Below are 15,515 nucleotides of genomic sequence, written 5' to 3'. Positions count from 1 at the left end.
GCCAAGAGATCTTTATTGGAGGCAGCAGGCTGGGCTGGGCAGGAGACAGAGAGAGAGAGAGTGGTGAGGGGGTTGCTTCTTTTATGCCCAGGAGGGCTGCGTGGATGTTTGTGATTGGTTGGGATGGGGCTTAGAGCGAGGCGGGAAAAACACCTCTCTCTGATTGGTTTTTCCTTTGGCGGGCTTGCATTGAGGAAGAAGAACCCGGAACCAGCGCCATTAGGGTGCTCTAGTTACCTAACAATGGAGACTGAGAGTAGAAGGATGGTTACCAGAGGCTGGGCAGGGTAATAGAGTGGGAGGGGAGTAAGGATGGTTAATGGGAACAAACATAGATTTAGATAGAATAAGACCTAGTATTTGATAGCACAAGAGGATGACTACAGTCAAAAATAACTTATTGTACATTTAAAAGAGGCCAGGTGCGGTGGCTCACGCCTGTAATCCTAGCACTTTGGGAGGCTGAGGTGGGCAGATCACCTGAAGTCAGGAGTTCGAGACCATTCTGGCCAACATGGTGAAACCCCATCTCTACTAAAAATACAAAAATTGGCCGGGCGTGGTGGTGGGCACCTGTAATCTCAGCTACTCAGGAGGCTGAGGCAGGAGAATCGCTTGAACCCGGGAGGCGGAAGATGCAGTGAGCTGAGACTGCACCATTGCACTCCAGCCTGGGCAACAAAAGTGAAACTCTGTCTCAGAAAAAAAAAAAAAAAAAGAAAAGAAACAGCGTCTGACCTTGTGGAAAGACACACACATGTGTGGACCTGGTTATGCCTGACCTCGCGCTGCTCACAAGTGTGGCCAATGTGGAGGAGAGTGTTCTAAATAGGAAGGTCCCGAGTCGGGGCACCTCTTGAGAAGTGACGGAGGGCCAAGAAGTTGCCTCTGGATTAGCGACCTTGGCAGGAGCTCTCCCGCGGGACCAATGGGACCAAAAGCTGGCTGGAGTGGATGGAAGAGTAGGGGGAGAGCCCGAGGCAGCGGGACCAGTCGGCTGGAGGGTGTGACCTAGGGCAGAGACAGCCAGCAGAGGGGAGCGGCCCAGATTCCTGCCCCACCCTCAGGTCCAGGATGTGACCTGTGAAATGGGGGATGTGAGGAAAGGAGGAGTCCAGCTCGAATCTCAGGCTCCTGAGGGTGCAGAGATGGTCCTGGGAACAGGGGAGCTGGGTTGATGAGGGCAGCAGTCCCAGCCTGAAGGTCAGGAGACGCTGGGCTGGAGGTCATCTCCACAAGTGCTCCCTGCGTAGGGAGGGTGGGGTCAGGCCTGAAGGGGAAATGGACCAGAAGGGAGTGGTGGAGGTAGAATCCAGGGCTCTGCCCACAGCCCTGACGTCCCCGAGAGGGATGAATGAAGGGACAAAGGAACAGGCAGCACAGAGCTGTCCCAGAGGGACAGAGAAGCGTGCAGCAGAGGCTGAGGGTGCCAAGAAGTGTCTGGCCAATTGTCAAGTATTGCAAAGGCCACACAGGATGAAGACTGTGGGTGGCCGCCGCTCAGTCTGGCTCAAAACAGCATGGATGGCAGTTTCTGCGGAGTGGCCAGATACAAGGACAGATTGCAGAGCCTCAGGGAGAACGGGCAATGAGGCAAGTGGAGAGAGCCAAAAAATGTTTGGTGGGAAGGAAGGACACACTGAGGTGGCAGCTGGACAGAAAAACATCAGAAGAACCTTGGTCAGGCGTGGCCATTTTCATGCCTCCTCCTTCCCTCTCTTCCTCCTCCCTACCATGCATCCGATTTCAGTATCTGCGGCCCCTAAGGTCCAAATTCCAGATCCAGCATTTACTGGTTGAGTAGCCTTGGGAAAATTGTAAGGAGCCCCTTCAGGCTGAGCTCCTGTCACGACATGAGACGAACGCCATAGCAAAATAGGATTCTTCAATTATTTTTGAGATGGGGTCTTGCTCGGTCGCCCAGGCTGGAGTGCAGAGGCACAAGCCCTGGCTCACTGCAGCCTCGGCTGCTGGGGTTCAAGTGATCCTCCCGCCTCAGCCTCCCTAGTGGCTGGGACTACAGGTGCACACCACCATACCCCGCTATTTTATCTTTTTTTTGAGACAGGGCCTCACTCTGTCTCCCAGGCTAGAGTGCAGTGGCGCCATCACTGCTCACTGCAGCCTCTACATCCCTGGACTTAAGGGATCCTCTGTGTTCAGCCTCCCGAGTAGCTGGGACTGCAGGTATACACCACCACGCCTGGCTAATTTTTCTCTTTTGTAGACAATGTCTCGTTATGTTGCCCAGACTGGTCTCCAGCCCACTGCATGCCCCCTGTGGTGGTGGTGACCCATTAGAAAAACAAAATAGGATTCAATTGATGCTAACTTAAACACACCTGGGGAGGGGTGGAAAGCTGTCACCTTACAGGAAATCTTTGTCCTTCACATGTGTCTCTGGTTGCACGTATAACAGCTTCCCCCACCTAGTGGCAAGGAAAGTGGTGGATTCCAACTGTGGAGGAAGGGTCCCCGGGGTGCAGAGGGAGGGGCGCAGGGAGCCCCAAGTCCCCAGGGGCCCACCCGATGCTAACGATGTGCAATGAGGAAAGCCAGACCGCGCTTCGGTTCCATTCCATTTTATTACAATTCTGGCCTTGATTTCCAGAACGAATGGCTATTTAATACACAACCCCAAACACTCCTAAAGTGGATCTTGTTAACATTCAAAAGTCTCCCGTTTCTTTCTCAGCATATTAAATCAAAAGGAAAAAAAATCTTAAAAAAAAAATCAATAGGTTTAGTTTACCCCAGGAAAAGCACCTTTACAACAGGAAACTAAATTGTCAGGAATCTGACCAAAGACACAAAGCAGCAGATAAGATTCCTGACAGGAGAGAGAGACTCCCACTGGAACATAAATAGACCCCCCCGAAGTATACATATTTCACATGAGTGTGTACATATACATGTCATATATTAAAAAAAATTGGTTTCTATACCCAAAAAGTTATTCAGAAATAAATCAACACCCCATCTGAGACTGGGGAAGTCGGGTGCCGCAGCCAGGTTACACATCGAGCTTGCACCTCGCTCTGTGCGGGTGACCCCTCGGTGCACTGTGCACACTGGCCTGGAGGGGGCTGGATGGGGGCCTCTGTCCTGCCCCCCAATCCCCAGGCCTGGCAGATCCAGTGTTTGCAGAAAAGTGAGCCAGGGAAATCTAGGAAGGCAGGTGCCTGTGTGGTCCCCAAAACCCCTGGTGCAGAGCTCACGAGCCAGCTGGAGGCTGGGGGCAAATGGCCAAGGCCACTACCAGCTGCCCTGCAGCCTGCCCTGGGTCCTGGGGTAAAGGGAAGCGCTTGGGACCCCAGGAATGGAACAGCAGCACTCTCACTTTTTAACAGCAGGCCTGACTCTGGGGTCTGCCAGGCCCTGGAGACCTTTGTAGTATTGCCAGTCAGGGCTTCTCCTGGGATCCAGTGGCCTTTGGGAGAGGGAGTGGGCTTTTCGACCCGCCAGGCCTGTTGTGTGAGTGTGTGTGTGCTTAACGGAGCTCCACACGTTGCAAATGAGTGTTCTACTGGGACATACTGGAGTAGTGTCTGCTTTGGGGGAAGTCAGTTTGTCATTGCATCCTAATTGGTCCCCATGCTGACGTGGATTTGTTCCAAAGATATCAGCTGCTGGAAGCGGCAGATACAGAAGACACGTTACACACCTGGAAGCGTAATCCTCTCAGGGCTTGGCACAGTGTTTCCATTCACAGAACAAACAGCAGAAATGCGTGGGAACCCCTTTCCTCATTCCAAGCCCTTTCCTGGCACCGCAGGCAAGCAGGAGAAAAGGCCGTGAGAGTCGGAAGGCGCGTCAGTAGTTTTCAGGTTTGCGAGCTCAACCACGAGACAGTCACACGCAGCCGTACTCATACCACACGGTCTGCGGGTCCCCGCCGGGCTCTGGGGAGGCCGGACTGCTCTTTGAGACGCTCCCTCGACTGCAGTCCTCGGGGCCCCGGCCGGGGTGGGGAGCCAAATCAGGAGACCGACCTGGGCTCTTGGTCGGGAGCCCCTCACTGCAGCCCTGCCCCGGGACCCCATCTCCCTCTGAGAGGCTGAGCCCTGCCCAGACAGGGGCGATGGTGGCCACCTCCCCCGAGCGTGGGGGCGCCTTGGGCTTGGTCCTGGCAGCCGGGGCTGCAGCAGGTGAGAAGTGCGGGAGCTGGGAGTTGCTGCCACTGCCAGCAGCAGCAGCACCAGCACCTGCAGTGGCAATGGCGGGGGCTGTGGCAGACTGATGCAGGGGGGCCAGCCTCTCCTCCTTTGGGGGAGCCAGGGAGAAGCGCCTCGTGTCCAGCGGCCGGCAGCGGGGACCTGGGCCCTGACAGGAGCTGCCGGCCTTTCCCACAAGTGGGGTCTGCTCCCGGGCCAGGCTGTGGGAGCTGGGGGGTGCGGGGCTTTGCAGGGTGTGGCTGCCTGTCTCTCTGCCCCCTAAGGCCTCAGGAGCCCCCAGCTTCTGAGGGGACTCCTGTTTGCAGGCCTCTGGCCCGCTGGCCCGGAGAAGGTCAGCTGAGGCCAGGCTGAAGGCCCGGCTCAGGGAGGCACTGCGGCTGGCAGGTGCATGGGAAGCTGGGGGCACCGGAGCCTGCCGGGGTCTGCCCAGAGACAGGCTCTGGGGAGGCTGGGCCTGTCTCGGGGCCATGCTGGGTGGGGCCTCGGCCTCAGTCAGTCTGAAGTTTGGCTTTACATACTGCCCGGGCTTCAGTGGCCTCCCCTCCGAGGTGGGGGTGGCCATTTTGACAGTGGGGGCCACAAAGCTGGTGGGCATCTTGGCCCCTTCTTTCTTGGCAGGTGGTCCTGGTTGGCCTCCGATGGCTGGGGGATCGCTGGCCTTTCGGAAGTAGTCACTCAGTAGGTCATCCCGGCAACTGGGAGTATCCTACGGAGAAGAGAGTAAAGGGTGGAGGTGGGCATGAGGGTCGGGCGGGTCCCCGGAGCCTCCTCCCGCCCAGGACGCCCCCTGAGCAGCCCGCGTGGCTGGGACTGTAGTTCCTGCCTGCCTTTTCCGAGGCACATGTACCGCCCCCACCACACATACCAGCCCTGGGCAGGACGGTGAGGGTGGCTGAGGCAGCATGGGGACCACCAGGAAAGAACCCCATAAATTTACAGATAAGGAAACAGACCCAGAGAGGGAAATGACTTCCTACAAAGTGAGTAAGTTTCCCAGAAACCTCGACTACAGCCGACTGCTTCGGTCTGTCTGGTTTCCACCAAGCACAGCAGGAACTAGAACCCTGGCGGGCGTGAGCAGGGCTTTCCTTCCCCGGTCACCCCGGGACATCATAAGGACTTCATCTTGCGCCACCGAGGGCAAGAGGAACAAGAGCAGCTCCTGAAACGCCGGAACCTTCACTGCCACTCAGACCTCTCTCCGGGCCCGAGAAAGAGAAGAGAGAGGCAGAATGGGGGTGGGAGGGGGCAGGGGACAGAGAGGTACAAATGGGGTCCACAAGGGTCCAGAAGGGGAAATGGTGGGGCTGCACAGGGAAATGAAGACACTGGGAAGGCCCAGCTGCCACACTGTCCCTGCTAAGCTGCCGCCCGGGCTGTGCTTCCCCCGCCCAGGGAGCAGGTGTCATCTGCCACCACCTTGGGAACAGACGGAACCACGGAGGCAAGGGTCTATGGCCCCATTCAGGGAACTGCAGCCTTCTGCAAGCACAGCTTCTCCTGAGGCTGACATGGATGAAGAGGAAGAGAAGTGAGTTCATGGGGGATGAGAGGCCGGCGGGTGTCAGCCTGAAGGCGGGTTGGTAGCTCAGGAGCCATCTGCACCTGCCAGCAACTCCTGTCCCACACAAACATCTGGACATGGTGCCACTGGACAGAGATGCATCTGCTGTTTTATGCTAGTTTGACGCTACACATCTTGGGTGGGCATCCAGTAAGACCCGTGATATCCACAGGTACCTTTCATCACCTGTGGGGCCATGTGCTGTTCTGGGAACCACATGTATAATTGCAAAGAAACTCATTTAATTCTCAAAATGACCTTGCAAGGTCGTTGAAAGGCTGTGTCAAGGTAAAGAAACAGGTCACGGAGGTTTGGCAGGCCATGCGTCCACAGACAGGCAGACCCGGATGAAAGCCTGTGGCTGCCTGACTCCAGAGCTGCTTTCCACTCTGCCAGGCTCCTCCCTACACACCTCAGAGCCTTTCATACCCACCCTTCCTGGCCACACAGGGAGCCCCCATCTTGTGACATGCCCTCCCTGCATCATCGACGCCCAGAGAGTGGGGGCACGGTGGGCATACGGTTGTCATTTCCCTGGGATGGGAAGCCCCTGTGTACATTAGGGTCCTTGTGTGTCAGGGGTACCAGGAGGGAAGTCAGGTGTGTCAGGGGTAGGAGGTTAAATATCCCAGGCAGACAGAGGGAGCTGGCTCGCTGCACGCCAGGCATCATCTTTCAACAGAAACTGCTTCAGCCAGACTGTTTGGGCCTCATTTAAGCTAAAAATGGAAAGGTAACAGTACAGGGCATAGGGAATGGGGACTGTGAGGACGAGTCTGAGCTGAGCAGGGAGGGGCCCCACTCCTTGCTCAGGACCTGCCTCCAGATCTCCAAAGGGAAAGGAACGCATCATAAGGGGCATATAACAAAAAAAGACTGGGAAGGAAAGCCTTCCAGCTGTAGGGCCCCCCAATTTCTGGAGTGTTCTTGTTCAGTCCATTAGACCAGCAGTTTTTTTTTTTTTTTTTTGGAGACAGAGTCTCACTGTGTCGCCCAGGCTGGAGTGCAGTGGCATAATCTTGGTTCACTGCAACCTGAGCCTCCCACGTTCAAGAGATTCTCCTGCCTCAACCTCCCGAGCAGCTGGGATCACAGGCACCCGCCACCATGACCCGGTTAATTTTTGTATCTTTAGTAGAGATGGGGTTTCACTATGTTGGCCAGGCTGGTCTCAAACACCTGACCTCAAGTGATCCGCCCACCTCAGCCTCCCAAAGTGCTGGGATGACAGGCATGAGCCATCGCCAGGCCTAGACCAGAGGTTCTTAAACCATGGTGCCTACCCAGCCGCAAGACCATTATCTAGAATTTATAAAGATGCAAAATCTCAGCGAGCCCAACCTCAGACCCATTGATTCAGAAACTCAAGGGATGGGTTCTGTGGTCTGGCAAGGCCCCCAGACGATTCAAACGCACACCTGAGTTTGAGAACCACAACATTAGACCACTAACTTCTCGAGGGCAGGCCCTCCTTTGTTTTCTCCAGCTTTGGCTTCTCCAGCTCCTTGCACAGAGTAAGTGCTTGGGAGAGAGGAATATTTAGTGAAGGAAGGCCAGGGCCATGTTTTTTATTTCTCTTGTGTCAACTGCAAGGCTGGACACAGCACATGCAGGCAAAGAAAACCTGCTGATGAACTGGTTTGCTTTGTTTTTCAAGAGCAGGCACCATGCATACTGCTTAACATAAGACAGTAGGTGCTCAATAAATATCTACCAAACACACACTTTCTTTTCTGTGTCACTGTGCCCTAGTAATGCAGGTCACAGGGTTTACCAGAGAGCTAGACAAAGTCCAAATGTGTTTCTTTAAGGGGAATGAGATGGAAAGACTGAAGTTTTAAGAATCCTCAAAAGGGCTCAATTGCAGACAGGGAACTTCACTCACTAACCCAACAGCTCACGTGATGAAATTCAGAGCACTTTAAAGACGTATGTGCAGCTTCAAAAAAGCTAAATGAAGACCTTCAGAGGTGCCAGGAGGATGTCAACAGGCAGTGTTTAGGGTGAGGAGCTGCAGAGCTGGGGCCAAATCCAGCTAGCCGCCTGTTTTTGTATATCTTGTAAGGTGAGAATAGTTGCTACATTTTAATTTTTATTTTTTCTTGAGACGGAGTCTCGCTCTGTCGCCCAAGATGGAGTGCAGTGGTGCAATCTCAGCTCACTGCAACCTCCGCCTCCCGGGTTCAAATGATTCTCCTGCCTCAGCCTCCCGAGTAGTTGGGATTAAAGGCACCTGCCACAATGCCCGGCTAATTTTTGTATTTTTTGTAGAGATGGGTGTCTCTACAACTCTGCTTATCTTTTGTAGAGACGGGTGTATTTTTTGTAGAGATGGTGGCCAGGCTGGTCTCAAACTCCTGGACTCAGGTCATCTGCCCACCTTGGCCTCCCAAAGGCTGGGATTATAGGCGTAAGCCACTGCATCTGGCCAGTTGCTACATTTTTAATTGGTCAAAAATAAATTTTGTAAAAACGTATTTCACAACATGCGAAAATCATATGAAATTCAAATGTCAGTGTCCCTAAGTAACGCTTTATTGGATGTCAGCCATGTCCATCTATTGACATAGGATCAAGTGTCTGCTTTCTCGAATGTGGCAGAATTGAGTAGCTACAACAGAGACTGTGAGGCCCAGAAAGCCTAAAATCATTCCTCTCTGGCCCTTTCAAGGTCCTTAAAAGTTTGCCAACCCCTGCTGGAGAAAATGCAGGGTAAGCGGGTACTCAGAGCTCTGCCACGAAACCCAGCGTGAGATCCTAGCCCTGTAAGTCAGGTGCTGGCCACACACCCTTGGTGCCGGCCACAAGCTCTGCCAGCTCACTTCCCAGACCCAGGGGAGAGCAGCCTCCAGGGTCAGGGGCTGGCGGCTGGCTTGTGGTGACTTGCCAGCTAGTGCTCTAGTCAGCCTCTCATGTCCAAGCCAGTTCTGTGCCTAGGCCACGCCCCCCCACCCCATCCCTTTCTGCAGCTATGATCCTGGGCCAGGAAGAGACAGCGAGGGAAGAGAGACGGGCCAAGTCTGTGTCCGGATCACTCACGTGGGTGGGGGAGCTGCGGTTACTCTCCTCCAGGAACTCCTCCAAGGTGACCATCTCACTGCTGGGGGAGGCCGGGCAGGGCCGCACTCCGACGTGGGGAGGGGCTGTGCCCCTCTTCTGGGCACCCTCCTGTGGGAGAGGCCCGTTCCGAGGCAAGGGGTACTCGTGGCGGCCGAGGGCGTTGCGTCCCGGTGTGCTGGCTTCCCTGGGCAGAGTGGCCAGGTCCCTGCTGGGGATCAGGTCTTCGCTGCTGAAGCTCTCGGACCGGCCATGGAGCTGCTCGGAGGAGCCTGGGTGTCAGGGCAGGAGACGGAGGACCCTCATCAGTCTTGGCAGCCCTCTGGTGGCTTCCAGAGGCTTCGTGCTGCCTTTGCCCACTTCAGACTATCAGAGTAAAACCCTTGCCCAAAAACCCAGGGCTTACTCCCACCAGGCTGAAAGTCTGGGGTCCTTTTGAATTTCACTTTGGCTTTAAAAACAAAATACCTTGAGATAAAAGTGGAAAGCTTCTGCTAAAGTTTAAGTTATTACTAGCTGAAAGGCACTGCCCTTGTCAGCGCTCGCTCATTCACGTATTCAAAGCTTATTCAGCACCTGCTACGTGCTAGGGGCTAAATGTACAGGGAAGGTTCATGAAGAAAGACCACATTCTGTGCCTAACACAAACTATACATGTTCCAAGAATCAAAATCCTCCACATTTGTTTTGTGGCCACAGTAGAATGGAACTAGTGTTACTCTCCCCATTCTACAGACGAAGTAAATGAGACTCGGGACCTGTGACATGCCTGCATTCTCAGTGCTGCTTGGGGGAGGAGGGAGCTGAACCCCAACCCATTCTAACTCCCAGCTTGTGCCTGAAACTGTACTGTGTGGCCTCTGAATGTGTCCGAATGCATCTGAAACCCCTAGTCATGTATTTTAAAAATTATGATAATATGACCCCAGAGCCAAACCACCAAATACACTTTTTTTTTTTTTTCTGACATAGGGCCTCAATTCTGTTTTTCAGGCTGGAATGCAGTAGCATGATCACAGCCCACTATAGCCTTGACCTCCCAGGCTCGAGCGAGCCTCCCACCACAGCCTCCTGAGTAGCTGGGACCACAGGCAATGCGCCACCATGCCTAGTTAATTTTTTATTTTTTTTAGAGATGGGGTTTCGCCATGTTTCCCAGGCTGGTTTCTAACTCCTGGGCTCAAGCGATCCACCTGCTTGGGCCTCCCAAAATGCTGATTATAGGCGTGAGCCCGTGTGCCTGGCCCAAATCAATTTTTAAAAGTACACAGAAGCACAAGACTTACCTTTTAGGTTAAGAGGTGAGCTGTTGCTGGATGTATTTCTACTGCTCTCTAAGCTACTTGGCCGCGACACTGAAAGGAAATGGCAGTGTTAAAGTTAAAAAGCCAATGACCAGGTATATCCCAGATTAGCCATCTGAGAAAAACTATGCACCAGAACAACCCTGTGCCAAAGCTAAGCCCAACGCCCTCTGGAAGGAGGAACTCCGGGACTCCCTCTGCGCTCCAGCGAGGAAGCCTCGCTTCACCAACAGAGTGCTGGACACAGCACAAGTAGCCATCAACAAATGGTAACTCTGCTTATCTACGTTTATGAGGCCTGGGGCTGCAGCTTCAAACAACTTCACAAAGGAAATCTCACATACAACACCAGTATAGAGGGCAAAAAAAAAAAAGGCTGCACTGGGTGAACCAGAGGTTGAGGTCGGGGGGCCCTCCTCTATTACTGCTCTCTGGAACACATGTGGATAGCCTCAGCCGAGGCCATGGGAAGAGAGATGAGGGCTGTTCATCTCTGCGCACGTGTAAGTGCGTGCACCTGTAACCAGGGAGGTGTCACGTCAGGGGACCCACAGGGAGCAGGTGCCAGGGGCCTGGGAAGGAAGGGGGCACTCCCTTCTCCTGGATATTTGCTGTTCTTCAGCTTCTTTGTCTCATTTGCCTCAAATTTACATCTGCCCCAAAGGAAAAAAATCAAGGTTTATGGTGCTGAGGACACCTGCCCACCTGCCCTCCTGGCCACAATGGGTGCTTGCCTGAGTGTGGCTCTGCCGTGCCACCCTACTGCAGACTTTCAGGAAGGCTGGCACCATTCCCTACAGAGGGCAGGCCATCACTTCCAGGGCCCGCACGCCTCTCCTGGGCCACTCCTCCAGTGGCCCTATCTCGAGAGCAAACGTGTGTATGCTGCTGTCTATGAACCCCGTGGCAGGGACGGCATTTCAGTTGTCCCTGCCACCCCCAGCACCCAGCAGGTGCTGAGCTGAGCCACCTCAGGAGCCTGCAGAAGAGACACCTGGGGTTCCTCTGCTCGCTGTGCCACCAAGGCAAGTTCACTCAGGTTTCCTGGGTCCACAGGGCACCTGGTTCCAAGGGCTGAGGTGCTCTGCAAACAGCAGATGAGAGAAAACACCTGCTAGCAAACATGTTTGAAACTGAGCCAAAAACATACTTGGTGATAGTGAATAGCCTAAAAACAGAATCGGTCCCCTCCCTGAGCAGTGAAAATGTGAAACAAACAAATGCACATCTCTCTTTAAAAAATAAGTAAATTTCAGTATAAGGAAACTGTGATAGCGATCAACGGCCCGAAAGCACCATTGTTTATTTAAGTATTGCAACGCAAATCCTTTTCCCTTCTTCTTCCTAAGAGAAGCTAGAGGAAACAGAACATTTATGAAAAAAGCTCCTATGGTTAGCTGACTGATCGCAAATCTGGCTGCTCAGGGAGATGCACCCAGCACACGAGGCAGATTTTTTCTGTTGGATTAGCCTCCACTCAGTGTAAAGATGTAAGACTCCCGTTCATTCAATTGTTTCATTACAGTTCTTTACTCAAGTAGAAGACTAAGAATGTCAACATCATCAAGCTTTTTAGACCATGGATAGGGGTAGGAGGTGATGCCAGCTCCCACACTTACCAAGCCTTTCAGAAGTAAACTGAAATCGATGTAACCTTCGAGGGGTCTTTTTAGGATTATTTTGTCACCCTTCTAGGGTTGCTTTTCAAAAATTAAACCAAGGTAGTTTTTAATTTTTGAGAAGGCAGGTACTGTTTACTGTCTCCCTTCTGCAGAAATTTATAACATGCCCGAATCAAATGACAAGTGCTTCTAACAATTTCCAAGACTAAATACACCTCAGAGCTACTATGGGCAACTGCAGCCAAGTGAGGACAGTAAGGGACCTTCTTGAAATGAATGCTCCCCACCTGGGCCACTGGAACTTCCTGGCCAGCCTGGAAGGGTGCTTGAAGGCATGAAGAGGAGAGGTCAGTGCTTCCAGAACTGTGATGCTTGGGAGGTAGCGAATTCCCCACCACTGGAGGTATGTAAGTAGAAGCTACACGCTCAGCCCCCTGGGGAGGGGAAGGAAGAATGGGTCCCCCATTTCCACCTTCATTTGGTTTTGGACTCCCCTACAGGACTCAGCTTAAAGGAAAGGTACCGTGGATAAAAACCAGTCTGGAAACCCAGGCTGGAGGACACAGCACCCTCCCTACTCACCGTACTGCCTGTGGTTGGGGACCTCAAACTCCAGGGATGGCTCACAGAGGTTGTCTTCTGAGTTATAGCCTAAGGTGAAAATAAGGCTGGTGAGTCACGGTTACGGAACATGCCTCATCTACAGGGAACCCCGCCACCTTGCCTGGCACCCGGATCCCAGCAGCTCCAGCTCTTGGGGATGAGGGAGTGGCATGCAGATGCTGCCTTTGGGACCTGCCTCTCCTACCCCTCCACCGTTTCTCCTGCTGGGACAACCCTGACACTCTCGATTCCCATCCCCTTTAAGTCACACTTCCACCTCTGCTGTGGCTGGAACGTGTGGACCAAAGGCGTGTTCTGGCCTAAGGATGATATAAAAAGAGCTGAATATTGAGTATCCTGGGGAGTCCTTTCCAGTCTCAGGGGCCAGCCCTGAGAGCAATTCGCTTTCAGCAGTCAAGTTGTCTTCAGGTGGCAGGAGGAAGAAGGAAGAAAAACAGGCAAAATCAGAATCTACTCCTTGAGGGGAGAGGCTGAATTCCTGGGGACTAACCCTTGCACTAACAGCTCCTGACCAGAAATAGACCTGGAATCCATTGGCCATCAAGCCTTTGGCCGTTCCCTGAGGACTGGAAAATGCCCCACGCCTCAAACCCGCTAGTTTCTACCTGACAGCAGACCCTGGGTCCCCTCCAAAATGACAACAGGGTCTCCATTTTGGAGATGGTGACATGCCCACCTGCAACAGATATCTGGAGTGGGAGGGTCCCTTGAGGTCAGGACCCTATCTCTGTTGCTTTGTTATTCAGACTCAAGGTTCCGCATGCCCACGGCTTCAAGAGTCAGGTTAGTGGGTTTATTTATGCAAATTAACCCCTTCTTGCTCTCTGACTTCCAACACCCCCAGAGGCAATCACTTTCAACTCCTTCAGCTGTTTCTTTGGATATTTTCCTATCTCTTAAATTATAAGGGGAATGCCCTTTTCAGTTTTAAGCAGTATCTCTTCCTTTCTCTTTGCATATTTTAAATTTCCAAATGCTTCTCCCTTCCCTGTTGCTTTTTTATAGCATCCTGTTCTTGTTTCTTGGGTGCAATCATTTCTCTTATCTCTGATTTGAGTGTCAACTGGCAAGATCTCACTGAGCCATTCTGCTGGGACTCTCTTAGGCTAATGAGATTACTCAAAGAATATTTTAATCTCACACCTAAAGATGTGAACTCCTGGCACCGTGGAGACAGGGAGTTCCTAAATCCTTCACTGAACCCGTTTGTTTTCAATACAGGACACCTGCCTCAACTGTGTCAGTGAACTTCCAGTTCAGAGACTCTATCCTTTCTTGGCCAGGTGTAGTGGCTCAACATCTGTAATCCCAGCACTTTAGGGGGCCAAGGCAAGAGCATTGCTTGAGGCCAGGAGGTTGAGACCAGCCTGGGCAACATGATGAGATGGGCAACATCTCTACAAAAAATTTAAAATACACATACACACACTAATTTAAAATATATAGTTTATCTTCTCTCGAGAAAAAAAAACCCCAAACTTTTACCAAGGTAAGGCAATGGCAGTTGCCTGGTTTTAGCCCAAACTCTGGTTCTCAGCCCACCTTCACCTCCCTTCTGGAGCTATTTGGTGCCTTCACTTCCTGAATGCCGGTGGTGGCAGTGGGTTCTGAGGACCCATTGCAGTTGGTCCTCTGGAGGGTTTCCTGCCCAAAGTCCTTAGCTGGTAAGCACAGCAGCGCCTGTGCCACCAAAGCCTGTCAGCAGCCTCACCCCTCTGCTCACCTCTCAGGCTGAGAGGGAGAGCGACCCCTCTGATTTCCGAGAGCCTGGGGTCTTCAGGAAGGACACTAAGCCCAACGCTCGTGGCTCTGCAAGGGCCCGTGACTCACCTTTGGTGCGGCCTGGGTGCCGGGCGATGGGGGTGGAGCTGGAAGGGGCTGTAGTGGTGGCTGAAGTTGAGCAGGTCCGGGAACCCGGCTCCGAGGGCCAGGACCTCACGGCCAGATCAGTGGAGGCATCTGTGCGGTCAAGGCTGCCTCTGTGTGGGGAGCCTCGCTTTGGTTTTAGATCCCCAGGGCCTGAGGCAGAAGAGGACATTGAGAAATGAGGCTGCCAAGTCCTGTACTCAGGCTGGGAAACCACACCATGGCCTAGAAGCAGGGCAGCAGGGCACGAGGACCACAGAGACAAAAGCGGGGCTGCCACAGCTCTCGGGCTGCAACTTAAATGGGGCCTGGCGGGGCAGGTCGGGGCAAGAGGGCTTGGCTTCAGGCGGGTGTCGGAGGCCCCATGAGGACGGCTCTGGCTCTAATGCTGGGGTCATACTGCCAGCCCTGAGAGGCTGGGAGGAAACAAATGGAGCCCATGAGGGGATAAACTGTTGGTAAAAGTCACACATATTCACTCTAGGACACATCTCCTGTGTAACACTGTCCGGAACTCCAATCCCTGACTTCCAAGGATCCAAGCCTGTAGCTGAGGATCCGAAGGTCCTGCTGACTGGACTCCCTAAGGACTTCAAATAGAAGTTTATTGCTAACCTCACAATATTCTATTTTTTCAAAAAGGGAAGCCTTAATCTCTGCATGGTGAGACTAACTGCAAGAAAATTTTTACCTTGTATCTTGTGCTTTTCTGAAATCTCTAACTTTTCTACCACGAACATAAACTCTGGTCAAAATTAAATAAAATCATATATAAAATCATAAAAGAAAAACAGCCCATAAAACCAACTACCCCACAGGAAAGAGGACAGGCTCTCCCAACACAAGATAAAAATGAACATGGCTGGCATTCCTAAGAGCTGACAAAGCACTTTGCAGAGTGTCCCACTCCGTGTGCAGAGCCAGGACTCACTGTTGCGGTTCGGCTTCTCCACCCATCAAGCCGTCTGCCCTCCCAGCCACTCAGTCTGGGCTCACTGTGCAGTTTTAAGTGCCCAGAGCTGATGATTTGAAATCAAGGGGAAATTTGGATTTTGAAAGATAACCTTAATGAGAAGCAAGATTCAAGTCTGCCTGAATTGGGACAGGTGGAATGAATCGGGACAGGTGGAATGAATCGGGACAGGTCATCCTACAGGTGAAGCTAAAATGAGGATCCACAGGGGAGGCAGAGATGAGTGAACAGTTAGCATGAGCAGCGGACAGAGAAAGCACAATTCCAACAGCATGCGCGGAAGACAGGTCTGGAGGACCCGGTGCCATGGCCGCCCAGGGTTCCCAGAGC

At 52.8% G+C, this 15,515-nt stretch overlaps 1 protein-coding gene across 1 annotated transcript; it reads right to left on the bottom strand.

Moving 5' to 3' along the window:
- Window positions 1-2,566: 2,566 nt before the first annotated feature.
- LOC105737542 (protein Daple-like) lies at window positions 2,567-14,610 on the bottom strand. The gene is made up of 6 exons (XM_030802280.1): window positions 14,493-14,610; window positions 14,177-14,365; window positions 12,305-12,373; window positions 10,083-10,151; window positions 8,779-9,068; window positions 2,567-4,881 (listed from the first exon to the last, which is right to left on the bottom strand). The coding sequence occupies exons 1-6, from the start codon at window positions 14,608-14,610 to the stop codon at window positions 3,853-3,855; spliced, it is 1,764 nt and encodes a 587-aa protein (XP_030658140.1). The 3' UTR covers window positions 2,567-3,852.
- Between the last annotated feature and the right edge of the window lie 905 nt (window positions 14,611-15,515).

This window comes from Nomascus leucogenys, chromosome 22a, assembly GCF_006542625.1.
Source record: "Nomascus leucogenys isolate Asia chromosome 22a, Asia_NLE_v1, whole genome shotgun sequence".
In the NCBI taxonomy this organism is placed as follows: domain Eukaryota; kingdom Metazoa; phylum Chordata; class Mammalia; order Primates; family Hylobatidae; genus Nomascus; species Nomascus leucogenys.
This window is presented reverse-complemented; position numbering and strand designations above follow the sequence as displayed.